At 34.2% G+C, this 25,563-nt stretch overlaps 1 protein-coding gene across 6 annotated transcripts in view; it reads left to right on the top strand.

Moving 5' to 3' along the window:
- Nucleotides 1-25,563, top strand: part of Atrx (ATRX chromatin remodeler) — a 217,620-nt gene that overhangs the window by 87,877 nt on the left and 104,180 nt on the right. For all 6 annotated transcript variants that reach the window (XM_026405589.2, XM_026405587.2, XM_077794035.1 and 3 more), the window contains 7 exons: nucleotides 5,094-5,187; nucleotides 8,887-8,989; nucleotides 10,877-11,098; nucleotides 21,499-21,640; nucleotides 22,550-22,659; nucleotides 23,753-23,899; nucleotides 24,058-24,235. In XM_026405589.2, the coding sequence (XP_026261374.1) occupies nucleotides 5,094-5,187; nucleotides 8,887-8,989; nucleotides 10,877-11,098; nucleotides 21,499-21,640; nucleotides 22,550-22,659; nucleotides 23,753-23,899; nucleotides 24,058-24,235 (996 nt within the window). The remainder of the gene's footprint in view (nucleotides 1-5,093; nucleotides 5,188-8,886; nucleotides 8,990-10,876; nucleotides 11,099-21,498; nucleotides 21,641-22,549; nucleotides 22,660-23,752; nucleotides 23,900-24,057; nucleotides 24,236-25,563) is intronic.

Genomic DNA, 25,563 nt, shown 5'->3' with positions numbered 1-25,563 from the left:
GCCTGCAAGTTCTTAAGAGTATATAAAGGAAATGAGTGATTTAACAGGGTGTACAGTAATATGGATTCCTGTTTGTCTTCAACAAAAGGAGCAATATGGATTTTGCATCTGAAATTTAGCTCAGGATACAGAGTGCTTTAGTGTCCATGATTACATTAAATATTTGATTTATTAAAACTCAGGTTTTTCATGATGAATTTCTAATGCCTGCTTCTGTGGATAATTTATTCACAGGTGATTTTGTTTTTTGTCTATATAGGACAGTGTAAAAATTCCTAAAATCCCATTATCTTCTATGGTCATAGTGATTGATAGTTATATTGAATTGCATGATTTTCTTAGTTTTGTGAACTCTGCTATATCATTGTTGTCTGGAAACTTGAATTGGAAGATGGGGGGGAATTAAAAGAAAATAATTTACTTATTAGTCTAACTATTCAATTAAGTTAAATTGGAATGCATTACAGAGTTAAGGAATAATACAGCCTATGAACTTTTAATTTTCTCTTAAATTATAAAATCATACAATTATTTTAGTGACAATTTTGAAGCTATAAATATGTGATAATGATACTTATTTAGGACAGTATTCTTATGCATGGGGATAAGACATATCATGATGTCTCTTTGCATTTAATTTCAAATGGTTTGGTATAGGGCTGAGCCTGTAGCTCAGTGACAGAACACTGACCTAGCATCTGTGAGACACTGGGTTCAATCCTTAGCACCACATAAAGAAATAAACAAATGAAATATAGGATGCTGTCCATCTACAACTACAGAATTTTTTTTAAAAAAGTGGTTTAGTATAAGAAAAGTATGTGTGTGTGTAGGTAGAAGTAGAGCAAATGTGGTAAACTTGAAACAATAAGATAGTTTAGGAAAAGGGATTCATGTGTTCATTCAACAGTTCTTTGAAATTTTTATTTGCCCTGAAAATTTTCAAAATTAAATATTACATGAGAAATTATTGCTAGTCTTAAAATTATACTTTATTTCAGGGATTATTAGTGTGTGCATATAGGCATTCATGTTAGCATGTATTTTTGAAGTTCTCTCAACTTCCCTGTTCTTTTTTTTTAAATTAATTAATTAATTTATTTTTAGTCATACATGACAGTAGAATGCATTTTGATATATAATACATACATGGAATGTACATACATCAATCATATTGTCTATTCTATTCTGCTGCCCTTCATATCCTCCCTACTCCTCCCCTCCTCTCCCATCCTTTCTCTATCCAATCTAATGTGACACACTTTTTTTTTCTTTTACTCATTACAACATCATATATGTATTCTGTATAGCAATGAGGTTCTCCTCCCATCTTCTGTGCAACTCCCCTTCTCCCTCTTTTTCCCTCCCACCTCTCTTCCCTATTTAGTGGTAGTCTTCTTCTCATGCTCTTCCTCCCTACCCCATTTTGAGTCACCCCCCTTATATCTGAGAAGACATTTGGCATTTGTTTTTTAGGGATTGGCTAACTTCACTTAGCATAATCTGCTCTAATGCCATCCATTTACCTGCAAATGCCATGATTTTATTATTTTTTAGTGCTGAGTAATATTCCATTGTGTATAAATACCACATTTTTTAATCCATTCATCTATCGAAGGGCATCTAGGTTGGTTCTACATTCTAGCTTTTGTGAATTGTGCTGCTATAAACATTGATGTGGCTGTGTCCTTGTAGTATGCTCTTCTTAGCTCTTTTGGGTATAGTCCGAGAAGGGGAATAGCTGAACTTCCCTGTTCTTAAGCAGTTTTTTTTTTTATTGTAAAATATATACAACTTAAAAGTTACTATTTTACCCACAGAATTCAGTGCCATCATATTGTTACAGAACCATCACCACTGTATATCTCCAGAATTTTATCATCATATATATATGTATGTGTGTGTGTGTGTGTGTGTGTGTGTATGTATGTGTGTGTGTGTGTGTGTGTGTATATATATATATATATATATATATATATATGTGTACACACACTGGGGATTGCACTCAGGGGCACTTGCCCACTGAGCCACATCCCCAGTCCTGTTTTGTATTTTATTTAGAGACAGGGTCTTACTGAGTTGCTTAGTGCCTTAGCTATTGCTGCTGGGTTTGGTCTCATGATCCTCCTGTTATAGCTTCCCAAGCCATTGGGATTAGAGGTGTGCACCACTGCATCAGGCTCTCAAAGAGACTATTATACCCATTAAATAGTAACTTCTAATTTCTCTCTTTATCCTCCCCCATAAAAATCATTTTTAGTGTTTATGTCCCATATTTTTAGCTAGAATGTAACTCTGATTCTGATCCCAAGTTAGAACATTTAAAAATTTTATTTTGAAATAATTTTAGATTTGCAGAGTGTTGTACACATAGTGCAGATTTCTCATATACTTTTTCATCTCACTTCCCTGATTTGTTATCTTATACTTATCATAGTATAATTATAAAAATCAGGAAATTAATATTGATATGGTACTACTAAGCCAGGCTTTGACAAACCACACCTGTGAGCCAAATCTTGATTCTGCCTGTTTTTATGAATAAAGTTTTACTGGAACACAGCTATATTCATTCACTGTTTTCACATGTACAGTGGCAAAGTTGAATAGAAATGACTTGTTTTAACAGAGATCATATAATCCATAAAGTCATAAAACATTTTCTGTCCTCTGAAGTAAGTTATATATCTTTTGAAATATCATTAGTTTTTTCTACTAGTATCCTTTTTCTGCTTCAAAATCCAATTCAGGATCCCCATTGCATTAATGTATGTTTCCTTGCTATACTCTTATCTACAATATTTCCTCAGTCTTTTCATTCATTATGACTGAGCTTTTGGATAGTGTCAATCCATTCTTTTCTATTCTGTTCCTTGATATGTATTTGTTCAATGGTTTTTATTATTAAAATGAGTTGGCTATGCATTTTGATAAGAGTACCACATAAGTGGGCTGTGAATGTGGCTCAGTGGTAGAGCTCTTTCCTGACATATCCTGAGTTTAAGTGCCAGCACAACAAGAAAAAGAAAGAATACCACATAAGTGATGATTTGCACTTATTAAGCACATTATATCGGGTATATAACATCAATATCTTTTTTACTGGTAATATTAACCTTGATTATTTGGCTAAGTTGGTGTCTACAGATTTTTTTCCCACTGTAAGGAAAATATATTATTTTTGTATTTGTAATGAATATTTTATGGGAAAATGAGACTGTGCAAATACCCTATTCTCATTGTTCTTAAGCACACTAATTTTTGCATCCATTTTGCATGAAGCAGTTATTACTGTGGTTGCCTATTAATGGTTTTGTGTCTTGTTACTTCTACATTTATTGTCTGAAAGGAATAAGTGTTTCCTCCTATTTATTTACTTCTTGCACTCCTTATGCATATGAATTTAGTGGTTGTTTTTAATTTAAAGAACTCTTAATTGACATAATAATTGTACATGCATATTTATGGGGTACACCATGATGTTCTGATTATACATACATTGTATAATGATCAAATTAGGATATTTATTTAGCTTATTTGACATCTCAAACATCACTTCTTTGTGGTGGGAACATTCAAAATGATCTCCTAGGTATTTTGAAATATATACAATATTGTTAACTATAATTACCATTCTGTATAGTAGTCATCACACTTCCTCTTTCTATCTGGTTGTCATTTTTTCCCACTAACTAGTTTCTTCCCATCTTCTCTTACATATTAACCTCTCCTGCTTCTGGTAACTACTATTCTACTCTGCTTCCATGAGATCAGCTTTTTATGAAATCCACTACTAGAAAATTTATTTTAGTGCTCAAATTGTTCCAGCTTTGGCTATTGGGAGCCCTTCAAGTTGGAGCCTATAGCCTGATATCATGAACCCTTTCTCATTTGAACACTGCTCTACTTTCTGGCACTATTAAAAGGTTCCATATTCATATTTTCTTTGTATTGGTTTCTTTGGCCAGAAAGATTGGTCTTCTGGAATTTATATGCCTCTGTCAGTTTGACAATTGTGATATCAGAAATGAGAGAAGAAAATTGGGGATTTTTTTTGATAACTCTAGACGCAACATGAAGGATCCCTTTTATTCCAGTGCTGCTGCTGGAAAACTGACAGTTTTCTTGTCAGCACCCTCTGTATAGTTTTTAATTCAGTGTGCTTTGTGGTCAGAACCAGGAAACAATGAAAATAACACATGACACTCATAGCTGTCAGGTCCCTTTCCCTTAGTTACAGAGGGGTCATTATTCAGATTTTGATTGTAGTTGTCAATCTGCCTGCTATGGTTTCCCTTTCAGAGTCCGTAGGTGGTTTATTTTTGTATCCTCACCCATCCTTCTTAGCACACCGTGTTTAGCAATGCATAGTTTTAGTTGTTATCATTGGTGAGAGAGTTTTGACCAGTCTACTTTGCTTGTTTTAAATGGCAAGATTTCTTTTTTGTTAATTTACCTTTAGTAATTCTGTATTTTATTGACTGCTAAGTTTCATTTAGTCAATCCATATACAAGTGAATACTTACATTTTGATCTTGAGCTATAATTTTATAATAATATTTTCAATACATTCAAATTCATAAACATAAGTTTAGTATCCCTTATCCAAAATACTTGGCATCAGAAGTCTTTTGTACATTGGATATTTTTAGATTTTGGTATATTTGCACATATAAATGAGCTAGCTGGGCCATCAAACCCATGTCTATACATGAAATTCATTCATATTTCATATCTAGTTTACACAGATAACTTGAAGGCTTGAAGGTAGTTTTATGCATTATTTTTTAGTGTGCTTGTATTTAAACTCTGACTCATCATGAGTTTACATGAAATTTTTCACTTTGGGAGTCATGTTGACATTTAGAAACTTTTGGATTTTGGAACATTTTAAATTTCATTCACATTTTCAAATTAGGAATGTTCAAACTACTATTTAAATCATTACCTGGCATATTCTATATGATACAGTACTAATTCATGTGTATATTACCAATGTTAATTTATAATATCATAAAAATGAAGTTATTGACAAATAATTGAATTGTGCTTCTGTCATAAAATATTTAATAATTGAATTTTTTTAATTTAAGTGAGCAGTGAAGAGTCAGAAGAGTCTGATTTTCAGGAGTCAGGAGTTAGTGAAGAAGTTAGTGAATCTGAAGATGAACAGCGACCTAGAACACGGTAAGTATACATAGGGTTTTCAAAAATTTAAGGAATTAACCTGAATGACTGTGCCTTCAGATTATGTGAAGAATGACTACTATTACCAATAAAGTCCAGTAAATCCAAAATGTAATATTTTTATTTGAAATTAGTTTTACAACTATTGATTTAAAATTTGTAATCATATTTGCCAGGCATGGCGGCGCACTCCTGTAATTCCAGCAGCTTGGGAGGCTGAGGCAGGAGGGTCACGAGTTCAAAGCTAGCCTCAGCAATGTAGTGAAGCCCTAAGAAACTCAGCGAGGCCCTGTCTCTAAATAAAATACAAAATTAGGGCTGGGGATGTGGCTCAGTGGTTGAGTGCCCCTGAACTCAATCCTCAGTATTCCTCCAAAAAAATAAATAAATAAAATGTGTAAATATATTTTACTTGTACCTCAATTGTGTGTTCTAAACTTTTAGTTTTTCAATGTGCAAAATCACTGCTGACTGAAATTTTTGGTTGTTACAGGAAGGGAAGTTATTGTGTAATAGATAGGAGATTCTGTGCACAAAACTCTTCTATCTAACTTTCTATTGACTACTTCATGCCTTAAGTTTCCTCATGTATAAAATTATGGGTTATAACATACTTGTAATTCTGGTCATTAAGTGAGGCAGCGCATAAGAAAGGCTTATAGTATTACCTACATTGCAAGTAGTAATTGCTTAGTGAATGCAAATAATTGGTATTAGTATTAGAGTAATAAATATGTATTTGTTTTTTCAATATGTGCAACTGATGATCTAGATTACTAGTTATGTCAAATTTTAACTTCCTTTTCAGCATGTTTTTAGATAATTCTAACCATTCTAAATTTGTTTTGTTTTTCCTAGAATAACATGATTTTTTTTTAGAATTTAGCCAGTGAACTGTTTGTGTTTGTATGAAAGTGTACATGTATGTCTTTATAGACATGTATCTGTGTTTATATGTTCTCAGAAATTTGAGACTTTTTAGGTGATTATTTTTAGGCTGTTCTCAATACAGAAGTGTATTAATCTTAAAGAAAATACGATAAGATAACCCTAAGAGTTTTTAAAAAATATTGGAGAAGGCTGGGGCTGTATCTCAGTGGCAGAGCACTTGACTAGCGTGTATGAGGCAATGGGTTCAATCCTCAGTACCACATTAAAAATAAACAAATAAATAAAGGCATTCTGTCTCTACAACTACAATTTTTTAAAATATTGGAGATATAATTCACATAAAATGAAATTCAACATTTTACAGTGGTCTTAAAATGTGTGCAAGGGCTGGGGTTGTGGCTCAGTGGCAGAGGGCTTGCCTCATACATGTGAGGCACTGGGTTCGATCCTTCGCACCACACAAAACTAAATAAACAAAATAAAGATATTGTGTCTATGTATAACTAAAAAAATATTTTTTAAAATGTGCAAACTTCTCAATCCCCTCCCCTGTATAGCAAAAGCTCACTGTTTTATGAAAGGAGTCTCCTGCAGGCCTCTGGGCTGATGTCCCAGCTCCCAGCCTGGCCTATAGGGTTTGGTTCTCCCCACCCTGAGCTCTGACTTCCTCCCCGTACACATCTCTCCTGCCTTCCCTTCCAGCATTCATCCCCCATGGTACTCCCTTCCCTGGAACGCTGACATTTCCCCACACCAGCCTCTCCCTGGGTCAGGGCCCCCTGCTCTGTATTTCCCAGGCTCTATTTCCACAGCCTGGCTAAGCCTCTATTCAGTTGTTATTGCTTGTTTGATTGTCCCCATTCTATGTTTGCTTAATTTTTGTTCTCACTAGATGTTAAGCACTTGGTGGCCAAGGCCATGGTATGTGCAATATACTTTTGTATGCTAAATGCTTGGCACATAGTAGGTGTCAAATAAATGCTGAATGAATAAAAATACATAAAATTTGTTCAAAGGTATATAACTATTCCTAACCATCTGATTTCAGAACATTTTCATCACTGCTGAAAGAAACTCTGTACTCATTAGTAGTCATTTTTATTCTCCTTGACCCATCATCTCTTAATAAACATTAAAAAATAAAAATAATCTTTTTATTTCTATGGATTTGTTTATTCTGGATATTTCCTATGAATAGTTCATATCATGTGTGTCCTATTTTTGAGTGAATTGTTTCACTTAGCATAATGTTTCCAAGGTTCATCCATGTTGTAGCTGTATCAGCACTTCATTACTTCTGTTGTTTTTGTTTGTTTTTCAGTGCTAGAATCCAACCTGGGTAGAGCATTTACACAAATGCTCTATGACTGAACTATGTCCCCAGCCCACTTCATTATTTTTTAAATTATTATGAGATATACATATCATAACATTTGACATCTCAACCATATTAGTTTTGTAGTTTAGTGTTCTTTTTTAGCTTGTGTCCAGAACTTTTTCATCTTACAAAACAGAAACTCTGTACTCATTAAATAATAATTCTCCTTTATCCTTTTCTCCCTTCCTCTGTCATCTACAATTCTTCTGTCTCTATAAGTTTACCACATACTGTATTTGTTATTTTGTGACTGTTGATTTGACATCATGTTTTAGAGGTTCATCCATATTCATATTATAGCATGTATTAGAATTCTTTTATTTATATGACTGAATATGTATAATACCACAGTTTATTTATCCATTTATGGGCACTTGCTTTGCTTCTACATTTTGGCTGTAATGCTAATATGAAGACTGGTGTACAAATACTTCTTCAAATACCTGTTTTCATACACTGTGGTGGCACATGCCTGTAATCCTTTCGACTAAGGAGGGTGAGGCAGGAGGATTTAAGTTCAATGCCAGCCTCAGCAACTTAGTGAGTCACTGTCAAAAAACAAAAAGGACTGGGGGTATATCTCAGTTGTAAAGCACCCCTAGATTCAATCACCAGTGCAAAGGAAAAAAAACTGTTTTCAGTTCTTCTTAGTATATATACCTATAAGTGGGATTGAATTATATGATAATTATACTTTTAATTTTAGAGGAATATCTGTACTCTTTTCCAGAGCAGCTGCACCATTTTACATTTCCACTAATAGTGTTCAGGGGCTATATTTTCTCAACATCCTGATTAACACATTATTTTCTGATTTTGGGGGGAGTTTGGATTAATATAGCTTTGTATACCAATTTGTAAGCCTGGAGATACATTTCTTACCAGATGTCAAGCTATCATTTAAAAAAAAATCTCATTTATTTTGAAGAAAGTAGAATCTAACTTCTGTAATCTGCATCAATTGTTTATTTATGCATACATACGTACATATATAATACATACTGGGGATTGATGCTAGGAGCGCTTTACTACCAAGCTACATTCCCAGCCCTAGAAACTGAGATTTACTTCTTTATTAATGATGGTGAAGGTTGGAAAATTATATACATACATACATACATGTAAACACACATGTATATATGTATGCTGTGTTATATAGGCCATTTGTACTTTTCACCATAAAAATGTCTTAATGTTACTCTATATTACTACTTGTATACCAGATGTCTGGTGAATACGTTAAAGTGTCAATAATTGGATTGAAATTAGAATTTTGGCATCTCCTGTAATACCCACTTTAAACCTGAGATGTTTCGATTTTTTTTTTTTTTTTGCTTGTCTTGTTTTTAGTCTTAGCATTTCCAAAGTAGTACATAATTCTTGGAATCTCATCATGAAGTATTTTATTTTGCATTTAAAATTTTTTTCAGGTCTGCAAAAAAGGCAGAATTGGAAGAAAATCAACGGAGTTATAAACAGAAAAAGAAAAGACGACGCATTAAGATTCAAGAAGATTCATCCAGTGAAAACAAGGTAGCAATGATATTTAATGTGTGCTTGAATTAAAACTGGTACAGTACACTATAATAAACATGCAATTACATCTCTGTGTTCAATCATTGATGGCATTGTACTTGCTTATTTACATTTTACAGTTGTAGAAGTATTGAATATATACATATTTATAAGTGTTAATGTATTATCATTTTTAACCAGTACCTTAATTTCAAATGGATGTATCAAAACACTCTAATTCTTTTTTAAAAAATATTTATTTTGTAGTTGTAGTTGGATACAATACCTTTATTCCATTCATTCATTTTTATGTGGAGCTGAGGATTGAACTCAGGGCCCCACACATACTAGGTGAGAGCTCTACTGCCGAGCCACAACCCAAACCATATTTATGTTCTTTTAAAAAAAAATTTAGTACTTATTTTTATGTAGTGCTGAGGATTGAACCCAGTGCCTCACATGTACTTGGCAAGTGCTCTACCACTGAGCTACAACCCAGGCCCTTGATACTTGTATTCTTGATAATTGCCATCAGAATGGCTGTGAGATGGAATCTCAATGTAGTTTTAATTTGCATTTCTCTATTTGCTAGAGATTTTGAACATTTTTTTCATACATTTTTGACCACTCGTATTTCTTCTACTTTGAAGTGTTTGTTCAGTTCCTTTATCCATTTATTGATTGGGTTATTTATTTTCCTGGTGTTATTTCATTTCTTTGTATATCCTGGAAATTAATGCCTTATCTGAGGTACAAGTGGTAAAGATTTTCTCCCATTCTGTAGGATCTCTATTCTTATTCCTGATTGTTTCCTTTGCTGTGAAGAAGCTTTTCAGTTTGATACCTTTCCATTTATTGATTCTTGATCTTACTTAATTGCGCTTTAGGAGTCTTATTGAGGAAGTCAGTTCCTAAGCTGACATGTTGGAAAGTTGGGCCTACTTTTTCTTCTAGTAAGCTCAGGGTCTGTGTTCTAATGCCTTGGTCCTTGATCCACTTAGAGTTGAGTTTTGTGAAAGGTGAGAGATAGGAGTTCAATTTCATTCTATTACATGTAGATTTCCAGTTTCCTGGCATTATTTGTTGAAGAGGCTATCTTTTCTCCAGTGCATGTTTGTGGTGCCTTTGTGTAGGATGAGATAACTGTATTTATGTGGGTTTGTTTCTGTGTCTTCTCTTCCATTGATCTTCATGTCTGTTTTGGTGCTAGTGCCATGCTCTTTTTGTTACTATAGTTCTATAGTATAATTTAAGGTCTGGTATTGGTGTAGTTGTTTTCAAATTAGTTCTTGATAATTTTTATTCTGAGTCGAGTCAGGTGAGATCTGAATGTAGTTTTTATTTTCACTTCCTTGATGCTAGAATTGTTGAACATTTTTTCATGTATTTGTTGGCCAGTTGCATTTTGCCTCTTGAGAAGTGGTTGTTAGTTCTTTTGCCCACTTATTGATTGGGCTATTTGTGTTTTTGAGTTCTTTATATATTCTGGATATTAATCCTCCTTTGGAGGAGCAGGTAGCAAAGATCTTTACCCATTCTCTTGGCTCTCTTTTTATGCTATTGTTTCCTTGCTGTACAAAAGCTTTTTAATTTTGTTGCTGTCCAACGTATGGATTCTTGGTTTTATTTCTTGTGCTTCTGGAGTCTTGTTATGAAAGTTGTTATGTGTGCCAGTATGTTGGAGTGTTGGCCCTGTTTCCTCTAGCATTTGCAAAGTTTCTGGTCTAATTCCTAGGGCTTTGATCCTCTTTAGTTGTTTTATATTGATACTTCTTAATTAAGTATAATTCTAAAAGTTTTCAACATGTTTTATTGCTACTTTCATTGGTATATTATTGAGTATAATAAGAAGTTGGTAAATTTGAACAACTGTACTATTTACCTTTAATCATTTTTACTCTATAGAGCCATTCTGAAGAAGAAGTCAAAGAAGAAGAGGAGGAAGAGGAAGAGGAGGAAGAAGATGAAAATGATGATTCTAAGTCTCCTGGAAAAGGCAGAAAGAAAATCCGGAAGATTCTTAAAGATGATAAACTGAGAACAGAAACACAAAATGCTTTGAAAGAAGAGGAAGAGAGGCGAAAACGTATTGCTGAGAGGGAGCGTGAGCGAGAGAAATTGAGAGAGGTAAAAAAAAACCCTTATTTTTATTTGATAGATTACTTTCATAGATATATGTTGTGGATATATTTTATTATTTCATGAGTAGAGTATTGTAATCAACCACAGATTTTTTAAATTCGATTTTCTAACTTGGCAGTGCTTTATGCAACCTAAAAGTTCTCATTAGGTTATATTTGTATAATTAGGTTCATGAAAAGAGCTGAGATTCTTGAATGATCACTGAAATAATGGTGATGTATTTGGGTAGGAAAATGTTTAAAATTTACTTTTTACACCTGTAAAGGATTTGAGTTTTTTAATGACCTTTATATTTTAAATATTTTCATATATACAGCTAAAGAGAATAGTACCATAAATATACATCTATCTATTATTATTCTGGCTTCACCCTTTATTAACACAGGGCTGATTTAAAAAAATTAGTCATTTTTGTTTTTGTGTAGTACAAAGTAAATTGTATATGTGGTTTATAGTGTGATATTTCAATACATGTACATAGCGCACAATGATTGGATCAGTACCTTTGTCACCTCAGACATTTGTCATCTCATTATGTTAACATTCTGTATGCAGTTTTTGTTATGATTATTAATGCATATTTACTGTACAACTTTATGGGTTTCACTGTGATATTTTCATAAGTGTGTATATTGTGCTTTAGTCATGTGTACCTATCACTCTTTTGCCTCTCTTTCTTTCCTTTGAGTCTTTGGTCCCTACTAGTCCCTCTTTTACTTCTAAGTTAGTTTGCTTATTTAGTTTCAAAATGTGAAAAAAAAAGTACAGTATTTGTTATTTTGTGTCTGGCTTATTTCCCTTAACTTGATGTCCTACTGTTCCCTCCATTTTCCTGCAAATGGCATGATTTTGTTTTTCTTTATGGCTGAGTAATATTCCATTGTATATATTTTCTTTATCCACTTCTCTGTTAATGGGTACCTTGGCTGATTGCATGTCTTGACTTCCATGAATACTGCTACAATGAGTATGGGTATGTAGGTATCTTTTTTATTGTGCTTTGTTCATTGTTTTTTTTTTAATATCTTTATTTTACTTATTCATTTTTTATGTGGTGCTAAGGCTTGAACCCAGTACCTCACACATGCGAGGCAAGTGCTCAACCACTGAGCTACTGTGAACGTCTAGTGCATTCGGGTCCCTGGGTAAGGGTCGCGAAATCTCTGGGACACACGGGATGCAGAGCCAAGGCAGCAATTGCAACTGCGTGCTGAGGTTTATTTGCAAGTTTCTTTTATATTCTTCTTCTAACAAAGCAAGCAATTCTTCAGTAACATTTCATCTACATTGCCCAAATATCATGTCTCAGTGGGTACACAGAGCTAAATTTAGATTGTTCCTGTTCATTTGATAAGTATCCTCCCAAAGTTCTTTGTAGACACTATCTAATCCCCGAATGTACTGTTCCCAGGTCCAGTATGCAGGAAGCTTCTTCCTCTAGGCCAAACCATGCAGAACTTGTGAATTGCGATAAGGGGAAGAGAACTTTTCCTCCTCCCTGCTGAGGCTTGCCTCAGCTGACCTAAATCACAGCCACAGCCTTTGCAAAAAGTCAGGCCTGAGGGAGCTAAACTCTGCACACTTAAACCCCAACAATTCTTTCTTTTTTCTTTTGTTTTTCTAAAACAGCTTTCCACAAAGTTAATAGAGTTTTGAGATGGTCTTATGCACATGCAATATATAATTACAAACAGGATAATAACTAAGCATAACACTATTCCCACTCCTTCAGCCGTATGGGTAAGACTTTGAGCAATTCCTTTGGGATCTAATCCCTCTAACTGTTTTAAAAACAATTCAGCTATTTGTTCAGCATCATCATGTTGAAACCCTTTTCCAAAAATTTCAAATATATCCTTTTGTAAAGAATCAATCATTAATCGAGCTGTTTCATTACCATCGAGATAATTTTGTACAGTACTCCATTCATGTAAGCTTTGATTATATTGTATATTAGTATACAAAAAGAAGTTGAATTTTAGTTACATTTTAATCAAATTTCTTGTTTTAAGGTGAGTATCTTTTTTTCTAACCAATTAACTGTCTGTTTTGAAATATCTATTTGAGTTTGAAGTCTAGAATCAAATTGAGTTTGGGATAGCCATAACTCATGTGAATCTTTATGCCATTCCTCAACAAAATGTTTTGTTTGTAAAGAAGTATGTAAAGCTATCCCTGAAACTGTAGCAACTGTAGCCACTGCTATAAGACTTAGAATTACAGCAACTACAACTCCCACAAACCATTTAGTACGTTTTAACAATCGTCTAGAAAATTTCAGAACCAAAGTATTTACAGGATCTTGGGACCATGGTCTTTGTAAGTTCACAGGAAGCCAAACATGAGAGCGCTGTTGTAACAGCACAATGGAATAACCAGAAGGAATAGAAACAGATGTATTAATACAGGTATACAATTTACAATTAAAGCATAAAATTTCCTTATCAAAAGTAACATTTCCAATTAAGAACAGATATGACATGGGCGCACATGTGGTTATATTATATTCTTTAAATACAGTAAAATTATAAGAAGCAGCAGATTGACTAGTCCCAGAGAAAGAGCCATTAGACAAGATTACAGGTTTAGTTGCAGCAGCAATCTTCCATAAATGTGTTTGTAAATGATGAGGGTACTGCACTGAAGCCAAGCGTGGGTCAGCAATTCTGCCATCACCCCAGGCCATCAATTTGTTGTTCCAAATGGTTTCATTCCATCTCTCTTTCGGCGGGATTTTATATGTAGAAGATAAATCACAAGCAGTAATATTTCATTCTGAACAATTTTTTAAGAACATCCCATAAGGACCCCACATTATAATATCCTGAAATATCTTCCCAAATTTGTCTAAACATTCCTGCCATATGAAAGGGGAGTATCTCAAGTCCTGATAAGTAAAATCATATCCCAAGTCATATTAATGGACCATGCAGACAGCTGTTGTAAACGGGTTCGAGAACCATTACTCCAATTTCCCACTAATATCCAATGTTGCCAATCTAATTGTAAGCAAGGAGGAACCCCCAAGCATATAGGTTTACTGTTATTATTCTTATAAGTGAAATTAAATGGTGTTCCATCATTCATATTCATATATGTTAAATTGTTCCAAGGGGGAGATAAAAGAGTAGGAGAAGTATATAAGGTAATATCCATGTCACCCCAAGTAACGGGTTCCAGCAAAGGTGGATTGGGAATATAGGCCCAATAGTGAGTATTATTATTTTGTACCTCAGAAGCAGAAGACACTGTCAATAATGCACACATGGCCAGAAATAAATTTTCTGGGGTGCAACTCTTCCCCGTTCGTTGCAGCACCTTTTGCCCTTCCCCACTCAGCTTTTTAATTTGACCCCACGTAGGTAAGGGAGAGAAATTAGGATGTCGACGATGTCGGGCCCCAAGATGGAGACGCGCCATTGCTGCTACCGGAACATCAAGCTCAGGATCTTGATTCCTCGGCTGGGGTGGTGGATACGGTGCCCCCCTTGGTGCTGTTCTGATTGTGACGGGTCTGGATCCACCGCCCTGGGAGCCATTGCCAGTGTCCATTTTCTGTTGAAACATAAGCATAGCCCTTTCCCCTATAAAGTAAAATCCCTGGCTGCCATTCAGCATCTGCCGCAATTTTTATCCAGATTGGTTCATGAACTGTTTCTAAGGTTTTTTGCTCAAAATGTCGTTCTGCTCTTGTCAGTATTTCTCCTTGTGGAAGATTAAGGAAATTTAAAATGAATAAGGCTTGATGTAACAATGCTTTAGGTTGATTTTGTAAATGTCTAAACAAGTGCATATTTAAATCTGTCATTTTCCTCCTTTTTAATTTTTTAATTTGTGTTTTATAATATTAACCTTTATGTAGATAGGGCTCTCATTAACTTAAAAAATACATTTAAATTGTACCTCAGTGTAAAAAGTAACATAAAACTTTATATATCTTATTGATAATAGGCCCAGTTATAGAACATTAAAGGATATAAATAAATCTCTAATATGTTATTTTTATAAACCTAAAATTACCATGTAACCTTTTGGAGAACACCAGCTTGATAAAGGCTTTTATCTTAATGACTTGTATACCTGGAGAATATGAACACATTTAATATACAAATAAGAGTAATAGTACCATAATTACTATTGATGTTTTTATATTAATTAAGTTTAGCTCTTAAAGAAATAACATATTAGAATAGTTGTTGTTTAACCATATCTGTATAATCCTTAATTTTTTTAAGATTATTTGTTCAAAAATTTACATATATAGTCAACGTACACAGACCTTCTTTATCACTTACTTAAAACTATATAGCCAACATACATAGACCTTCTTTATCACTTGTTTAAATCCTTTTATTTATGCACTTTCAGAAACACATTTTTTATTTAATCTATATCTAGAACCTTTTAATTTTTTTTGTTAACCCCTTTTTTATTTACACTTAGAAATAATTTTTGAATTTAGGCAAATTATTTCATTTTAATAAGAGATATTTTGTTATTTGTAGTACACAATTAATCACATTTGTTTACCATGTTATGAAATTATAGTGTCTATATATTAGGGATGATAAAGAACCATTTATATATTTATATTATTTACCGACTTAAAAAATTATTAATAATGTTATCTAATGTAATTTAAGGAGTTAAAAGCATTTAATGGTATATTTAACATTTAGCATATTAACCTTGTAAATTAATTAGATATTTAACAAAAATATTTATAAACAAATAATTTTATGTCTAATTAATTTACTTATTTTATCAAAACATTAGACAAGTATAATGAACCGTGTTAGCCATTTTTTTGTTGTTGTTGAAGAAAAGTCCTAGAACCAAAGCACATCAGTCATTAACATGTTAAAGACATCTTATTTTTTATCTGTTTACCCAATTTAAATTGAACCATTTAAATCAGTGAATTAAAAATATTTGGATCCATTTTTTTTATGAGCGCTCTTTACATATATATCAATCTTTATATCATGTACATGATATATGGACATACACACAAACAGACATACAACATATAATACAAATGTGTACACATAACACAATAAAGGCCTTGTAGCTATTTTAGGTGAAATTTTTATTGTAATATTTAAATATTTCACAGTTGATCAAAAATAGAACTGATCAGAAAAACATTAACTTAGGTCTGTAGGATCAAATTTATGAGCTCAAAAAATACAGAATCTAGGAAAAAACAAGAGTCCTAGAAAAATGACCTGCCAGTAATTAGAAAGTATCATAAAATTTATTTATATATTTTATTTTATTTTTTACAATTTCTTTTAAAATGACCTGTTTTTCCACAATTGAAAGAAGTTTATGATTTATTGGGTTTAAGGGCTTCAGCCATGGCTGCAGTAAAAACAGAAACTTTGATGTTCAATTCCTCCCACTCCAGCACAAGCTTAAACATATTTACTCAATGAGGCGTTTTTCCTTCAATTGCTCATGAATCTCAGGAGGAATATTAATTTGATGTTGAATGTCATCATACATACCAGTATCAGATAACATAGGGTATCCTATTGTACGAATAACAGGGTTTTGACTGTTACCATTTTTTCTAACCTTAGTGGCACATCCTTCTAAAAACCACATGTGCCATTGAAGATATTTAGGTTTCCGTAGAAGAGCACGGCCCACAATCTTCCAATCCTCAGGAGCAAAATTATTGTAATGAGTAGCAAAATCATTAAGCAATTTTTTTACATAATGAGACTGAGGTCCGTACGTTGTCACTGTCTTTTTTAATCTGCCAATATGATCAATATCAATCCCCTCATACCGAGGTGGATGTGCCATTCCATTAGCTGGATCAGGCCTGATTATAGGAAAAGCGAAGAAGGGAGTTTCGTCCTCATCGTCAGAAGGCTCAGAGTCCATTTCCTGGACAGCTTTTAAAGAAGCTGCCAAAAAAGGGTTAATGGCCGGAGGGGCAGAGGGCCTGGTTCCCGATAAAGGCCTAGAGTCCGCTTTAGCTTCTAATTTATTGAGACGTCCCAGAACCTCCTCCATAACGAGTTTGAATTGCTCCGAGACGGAACGATCATCAATCGTCGTTTTTACTTTCGTTTTTTTTTTTTTTGTCGCATTACCAATTAAATCAGCAGAATTTTGTGAAGAATTATGAGTCAATTGTTGCGTATCTTTTATTACCTCCTGCTTTTCACTAATGTCCAGAGGGAGATCTAGGATAGAAGGAGCTAGTTCCTTTTGCAAATTGCCAATCAACCTTTCTTCCTCCATAGCTTTAAACATTGTATATAAAATAGACCAGATAGACCAAAACCGAATCGGAATTTTTTTCCCTTGCCTCATGGCTTTTTCAACATTGTGACAGACCCGTTTCCAATTATCCGCATCCATAGATCCTTCCTCTGGGAACCAGGGATTCCATTCCCTGACCACCTTAAGACACATCTCTATATCAGAATGAGAAATAGTAATAGCATAGATGGCAAGTGAATGCCTAAGAATACGTAAACAAGGAGAAGATGAAGATTGTCCCATCACCCTGTAATATAAAGAAAAATAACTAACCCTTCCTGACAATCCAGCAGGGTCCCTGTTCGGGCGCCAATTGTGAACGTCTAGTGCGTTCGGGTCCCTGGGTAAGGGTCGCGAAATCACCAGGACATAGGGGATTCAGAGCCAAGGCAGCAATTGCAACTGCGTGCTGAGGTTTATTTGCAAGTTTCTTTTATATTCTTCTTCTAACAAAGCAAGCAATTCTTCAGTACTGGGTATTGAACATGTGCTGTTCCCTAACAGTGAGCTACATCTCCAACCCTTTTTTATGTTTTAAGTTGGTGAATCTGGCATTGAACTAGTGATCATTCTGCCTCAGCTTCTCAAATAGCTGGGATTACAGGTCAAGTGATTTACATTCCATTTTAAGAAATAATTTTCTACAGAGCACTGTGGCATATGTGTGTTTACCCAATGACTTGGGAGGCTGGAGTATCTCAAGTTCGATGCCATTCTGGGCACGTTAGCAAATCTCTGTGTCAAAAAATGAAAAGGGGCTGAGTATGGTAGTGTGCCCCAGGGGTCAGTCGATAATACCAAATAAAAAAGTCATTTTATTTGCTCATTCCCATGAGCAACTCCTCCCTTATTCCCCCTCCCCTTTTTTTGGTACTGGGCATTGAACTAGGGAAAGTGGACCACTGAGCTGCATTCCCAGCCCATTTTTAATATTTTTATTTGGAGACAGGGTCTCCTTGAGTTGCCTAGCACCTCTTTGTTGCTTAGGCTGGCTTTGAACTTGCAATCCTCCTTTCTTAGCCTCCTGAGCCGCTGAGATTACAGGTATGCACCACCTCACCCGGCCTCCCTTTTCTATTAAGCTTTATCATGATATTGCAAAAATCTAGTGATATATGTCCAGGCTCCACTTAAACTTGTAGTTTTATACTATTTTTATCACACTTGAAGTTACTTGTAACTTAAACCTCATGAGGTCATTCATGAGGGTTTAAGTCAAGTTCTTTCATATTCCTCTTACTGTTGATATTTTGACCTCCTCACAAGAACCATGAATGTTAATAATTTCTAGAGTGATGAATACTTTCCAGAAAGCTTTGAATTTACTTTGGTCAGATCCCTCAGTATTTCTATTCTTTCTTTCCTTTTTTTAAAAAAAATTTGGTTGGTACCAGGGATTGAACCCTAAACACTAAGCCACATCCCCAGCCCTTTCTATTTTTGTATTTTTGAGACAAAGTATCACTAAATTGCTTATGGCCTTGCTAAATTGCTGAGGCTGGATTTGAATTTGTGATCCCCGTTTCATCTCTCTAACAGTCATGCGCCACTGTATCTGGCTACAAAGTGTATTTCTTAAATAATAAGACTTGTGTTTTAGATAGCTTATTTGATCCTGTGACTAAAAAACCTGAGAAGAATAATTTTAGTGTAGGAAAATTTTGTTTGGTTGCTCAGGGTTTCAGAAGTCTCAGTGCCTAGACAGCTGACTCCATTCCTCAGAGGCAACATCATGGCTCACATGATGATTAGAAAACGGACTAAGCTTAGCTCACTCAAGATAAACTCCAAGGGCAAGCTCCCCATGACCCACCTCTTCCAGCCATACCCTACCCACCTTCAGTTACCAGTTAATTTCTATTAGGGGATTTTTTTCAGTGATTGGGTTTAAGTTCTCCTAACCCAATTATTTCACCTCTAAGGTTTTTTTTTGTGTTGTCTCACACATGAGCTTTTGCCAAACATCTCACATCCAAATCATGGCAAGTTGCATGTAAAAATGACTCTTGGTCATGACCAGAGAATTGATATTGTGTGTATAGGCATGAAAACAATATTATTATTATTGTACTTTTCCATGAAAGTTCTGATGACCAGGTGCATGGTCCATGAGTAGTAGTCTTTTTAATACACAACAATAGAATATATTTTGACACATCATACATAAATGGAGTATAACTTCTCATTTCTCTGGTTGTACATGGTGTATGATTACACTGGTTGTATAATCATATATGCATGTAGGGTATAATTACTGATTCATTCTTATTATTCCTCCTACCCCCACTCCCTCCTTCCCCCCCTCCCTTCACTCCCCTTGGACTAATCCAAAGTACCTCTATTCTTCCCTAGTGCCCCACTCCCCCATTGTGAATTAGCATCTGCATAGCAGAGAAAACATTTGGCCTTTGGTTTTTTGGGATTGGCTTATTTGCTTAGCATGATATTCTCCAGCTCCACCCATTTACCTGTAAATGCCATAACTTCATTCTTTAAGGCTGAGTAATATTCCTTTGTGTATATATAACACATTTTCTTTTCTTTTTTTAAAATAATTTAGTGGTTGATTTACCTTTATTTATTTATATATGGTGCTGAGAATCGAACCCAGTGCCTCACAGATGCTAGTCAAGTGCTGCTCTCCCACTGAGCTACAATCCTACTTTCTTCATCCATTTATCTGTTAAAGGGCACCTAAGCTGGTTCCATAGTTCAGCTATTGTGAATTGAGCTGCTATAAACATTGATCTTGCTGTGTCATTGTAATAGTATGCTGATTTTAAGACCCTCAGGTATAAACTGAGGAATAGGATAGATGGGTTAAATGGTGGATCCATTCCAAGTTTTCTGAGGCGTCTCCACACTACTTTCCTCAGTTGTTGCCTTTGGGGGATAACTTACTGTAAAACTGTTGTGTTCTTTTGATGGCACCATGTATCCATGGCTTTTCTTGTTCCTTGAAGTCTTTTGTTGCTATTTGTGCATTTGAAGAAACAACCACTTCATCCACTCTTGTAGTGTTTTTTTTTTTTTTTTTTTTTTAAATATCAGGAATTGAACCCAGGCACTTAACTACTGAGAGGCACCCTAAATCCTTTTTTATTTTTATTTTTAATTTTGAGTCAGGGTCTCAATAAGTTGCTCAGGGCCTCACTAAACTGCTGGGACTGGTCTTGAACTTGTGATCCTTCAGTGCATCTATTTTTTAACTGTTTTGTTCCAAGAGTATGCTGGATGAATTCTCTGCTGGATTCCCACATTTCCGCAATGGTATTCTCATTTATAGGAGATTTACTATCTGTGTTTGTGTATATGTATTTTTTTTCTTCCTTTCCTCCTTCCCTTGCTTCCTTTATTTTTTCAGGGGTGAGGGGGTTCTCAAGCATGCTACCAGTGGGAGTTATACTGACTTCTTGAGTGGAACAATTCTTTTTGGCATTTCATATTGTAGGGATGTTTACTTTTTTTTGTTGTTGTTGTTAGCAGGGATTGAACCCAGGGTTGCTTAACCACTGATCCACATTCCCAGCCTTTTTTCAATGTTTTATTTTGAGACAGGGTCTTGCCTGAGTTGCTTAAGGCCTCACTATGGTCCAGAGCCTGGCTTTGAACTTGCTATCATTCTGCCTCAGCCTCATGAACCACTTTGATTAGAAGAATGTATCACTGTGTCTGGGAGGATGTTTACTTTTATATTTGCCTTTTGCTCCTCTCCATTTATTACCAGCCATTACCACTCATCATGACAATCTTAAATGCCCTCAAATTTTAAGTGTCCTATAGAATAGAACTTTCCCAGGTTGGAAATCACATCTGTATTCACATTGTAATGTTGGTGTCATAGACTAGTTAAAGCACTTCTTTTTTCACATTTCTAACATGTATTGAGGTATCCTGGTTGAGAACTATTAAGCTAAATTATTGGCTTTACTAAAGTGATTTTATATTTTATAAAGGTGATTGAATTTGGAAAACGTATTATCTTGGCCTTATTGAGCCAAAATATTAGATGTATCTATACTTTAGAAAATATCCCATGGTAAAATTTATACTCCACTATTGCTTGAACTTAACTATCAACAGCTTTTTTTTTTTTTTTTTTGTAGGTGATAGAAATTGAAGATGCTTCACCCACCAAGTGTCCAATAACAACCAAATTGGTCCTAGATGAAGATGAAGAAACCAAAGAACCTTTAGTGCAAGTTCATAGAAATATGGTTATCAAATTGAAACCCCACCAAGTAGATGGTAAGAACCTATTAGGCAATTCATTGACGTTAAAGTTTACCAATATTTAGTTGTTTTCTGTGTGACTCACATGCTGCTAAGCACTGGAGATAAATTGGTGAGCTAAAATAATATGATTGCTGCCCTTACGGTTGCCTGTAGGTAAATGAGGAAGAAAAAAATCTTTTGTAATTGCAAAAACAGTGAATTTTATAATTCGGAAAAATTGTTACTTATAAATGGGTATATTTAACAAGTGAATTTCACTTGTACTGTAGTGGTTGGATGAGGTGGCTAAGAAGTGGTACAGTTACCTCAGTGCCTTCTTTGGGAATTCCTATTTCAGCATCTTCAGGTATGTTTTAAAATAATACTCCTGTACTGGTATTAGAAAGATACTCTATTGTAACTTCCTTCTGCTTTCTTGGAGCAGAATCAGTAAGTTGGTTTTGAGTATGCATATGAATTGATTCATAAGGTAAATTCTGTATTTCCTGCTTCTTGAGTTACTGGCCCCATTTCTTACTCAGTCTTTTCTGTTGAATAAAGAATAGAAATAATGAATTATCCTTTTTTTAAATACTGATTGGCTCAATATCCTTTAAAGTATATTTGATAGGAAGCTGTTTCATCTTTAGGTAAAGTTTTTATTTCAAAGGAAAGTATTTTTATACCATCCCAGGGTATAGAGAAAAACTGTTTTGATAGATTAGATAATGTGAATTTAACAAAGTCATCCAGTAATGTGCTTGTGCTTGTGTCTAATTTACCTTAGCAGGGAATTCTATTTAATTTTAAGTTTTTTTTTTAAACTCTATAGTATTGTGTTAATACTATTTCTTAGGAGTTTTGGTTATTTTTGATTTAACTGATTGGGAAAAGGTTTAACTTGGACCTTTAAATGTAACTTAATGAAGCTGTAATCTTTAGGTGTTCAGTTTATGTGGGATTGCTGTTGTGAGTCTGTGAAAAAGACAAAGAAATCTCCAGGTTCAGGATGCATTCTTGCACATTGCATGGGACTTGGTAAGACTTTACAGGTAAGAATAAAGAATATCCATGTATCCTGTTTTTTTGCTTACATTAATTTGGATTCAACATTAATACTGGGTTCTGTTATGTTTACATACTGCTGTAGGGGCTAGAGATAAAAGAGTGATTAAGAATTACAGAATCCCTCTCAATATATTATATTCTGTCAGAGAATAAAATAAGAAATTTGTGCTTTTAGATAATATGTGTTAAGATGATGATAACAATAATATAATAAACATTGAAAGTTAAGGAAGACATCTTTAAAAAATGGTATGTTTGAGCAGAAGTCCAAATAAGGTAACGAAGTGGGGTTACAGATAGGGCAAACAACTATGACCAAGACTCTGAGTGAGAAATTAACTTCTTTCACTTAACAATATTTAACTGTCTATTGGGTTGGGGTTGTAGCCAAGTGGTAGAGCACTTGCCTAGCATTTGTGAAGTACTAGGTTTGATGCTCAGCACCACATAAAAAATAAAGCCCTAAAAAACAGTTTGTGATGCCACAGTAATGCGAACATAAAGTATTTTTTACCATTAAAATTTCTTCGTTTGTATGGTTTCGGATTATAGCTTAGTGGTAGATTTTTTTCTACCCATCCTGTACAAGACCATGGGTTCAAACTCTAGCATTGCAAAAGAACGAAAAAAGTGATTGCATTTCTTATATTTATGTAGCAGAGATGTGAAACTATTTCGCAGATTATTTTTAGAGATGGTTAATTATTATAGATTCAGTGAGTTAGAACAAGTTAAAATGGAAAAGTATTGTGTAACATACTTGTCTTCCAAATTGGCAGTGGTATTTTCTGAAAGGCTTTTGGGACATTCTGTGGAGATCAGTGCCTTTGTTTAGGTGTGAGAACATTTTATATTATTTTGATCAATCACAGTATTATTATGATGCTTTAGAGTTAAAATGGCCTTTTACATTTTTCATTTTACAAATATATTTCTTTCCCTATACATGGCTTGCAAATTATGACCTTTTCTTGGGTTAGTGTACTGTTTAAAGCAAAACAAAACTTTAGTTGTAAGATTGCTTAAATTTTTGTGGGTATATAAATGAAGGTACCAACTTAATTTGTTTTCTTTTAGGTTGTAAGTTTTCTTCATACAGTTCTTTTGTGTGACAAATTGGATTTTAGCACAGCTTTAGTGGTTTGTCCTCTTAATACTGCTTTGAATTGGATGAATGAATTTGAGAAGTGGCAAGAGGGATTAAAAGATGATGAGAAGCTCGAGGTATCATACTTAAGTGTTTTTGTATTGAAATATTTGCATGAAATTCATATAGTAGAAGAAAGATTTTAAATTATAAATAGCGCATATTTTAAAGGGAATTTTTAATAGTCTTACATTTTTAATAGGTATTTTCCAAAATCCTTATTTTCTCACAAAAGGTCTCTGAATTAGCAACTGTGAAACGTCCTCAGGAGAGAAGCTACATGCTACAGAGGTGGCAAGAAGATGGTGGTGTTATGATCATAGGGTATGAGATGTACAGAAATCTTGCTCAAGGAAGGAATGTGAAGAGTCGTAAACTTAAAGAAATATTTAATAAAGCTTTGGTTGATCCAGGTAAAGTATTAACTTGCACTAACACGAAGAAGCAAGTTGAAAAAATTTTTTTCTTATATTTGGTTTATGAAATAATAGTTGAGCAACAACCAAGTAGCTGGTTTTGTTGTGTTTATCTGTCAGGCTTTTGCGTTCTTTTTGTTTCTTAGAATCAAGTAACATTGCAACGTGGAAAAAAAAATCACCCTTTATGTTGATAGCTGTCCAGGAGATATTTGCTAAGTCTGTAATTGTTTAGAGTTTTCAGGGGAGATCTTATAAACAAACATGCATCAGGTGCCTGTGTTACAATTGATTCTTCCAGGTGTTTGAACATTAGATGATAACAAGAATTCTCTCTATACTCTGTAAACAGTTCTTAAATCTCTTTCCAAACTTCATGTCATCAGAAGAATTCCTGCTTGCCTCCTGTCTTTTAAATGGTCACCATTATATTAAACTAAAATTTGGAATACCTTTGATCCTTTTGTAACAGCAATCTCATATGAGAGCCTATTACTTCATTCTTATTCCTTACCTGGAAAGATGACTAATTGTAGTATGTGCAAAAATAATTAATTTTTATCTAAGACTATTAATTATTTGTAAAATTTTTTCCTCATCAAATTTTATCTTGTTATATTACTTCATTTATGTTTGTTCAAAAACGCTGGGTAGCCAGGTTTAGTTGTGCATACCCTCAATCCCAGAGACTCAGGACACTATGGCAGGAGTATCGCAAGATCAAGGCCAGATTTAGCAACATAGTGAGACTCATAGTAACTTAGCAAGACCCTTTCGCAAAATCAATAAATCAATGAAGGATGGAAGAAAGTTACTAAAGTAAGTCTATGTATGTAACTCAGTAGTAAAGTATCCCTGGGTTCAATATCCAGTCTCCCTAATGCAAAATAAAATGCCTCCGTAATTATCACTGTTAAAGTTACTACTAGTTTTTAGAATCCATGGCTTGCTCCCCCCCCCAAGGATGATGTAATTAATATGTACAAAAGTTGCTACCATTGTAAGTCTAATAATTACATTGTCTTTTTGCTATGATCAAGTTGGATGTCTAAAAATCCTATAGTTGATTTATTCTTTTTTTGTTTTGCTGTAGTTTTTTTTGTTCTAATTAGTTATATATGACAAGAGAATGTATTTTGACACATCATATATAAATGAAGTATAAATATTCATTATTCTGGTTATACATGATATGGAATTACACTGGCCATGTAGTCATATATGCACATAGGGGAATAATGTCCAATTCATTATACCACCCTTCCTACCCTGAGAACCTCCTCCCCTCAGCGTAATCCAAAGTACCTCTATTCATTCCTGATGAC

Source organism: Urocitellus parryii, chromosome X, assembly GCF_045843805.1.
Source record: "Urocitellus parryii isolate mUroPar1 chromosome X, mUroPar1.hap1, whole genome shotgun sequence".
In the NCBI taxonomy this organism is placed as follows: Eukaryota; Metazoa; Chordata; class Mammalia; order Rodentia; family Sciuridae; genus Urocitellus; species Urocitellus parryii.
The sequence above is the reverse complement of the archived record's forward strand: the minus strand, read 5'-3'. Positions and strand labels throughout refer to the sequence as shown.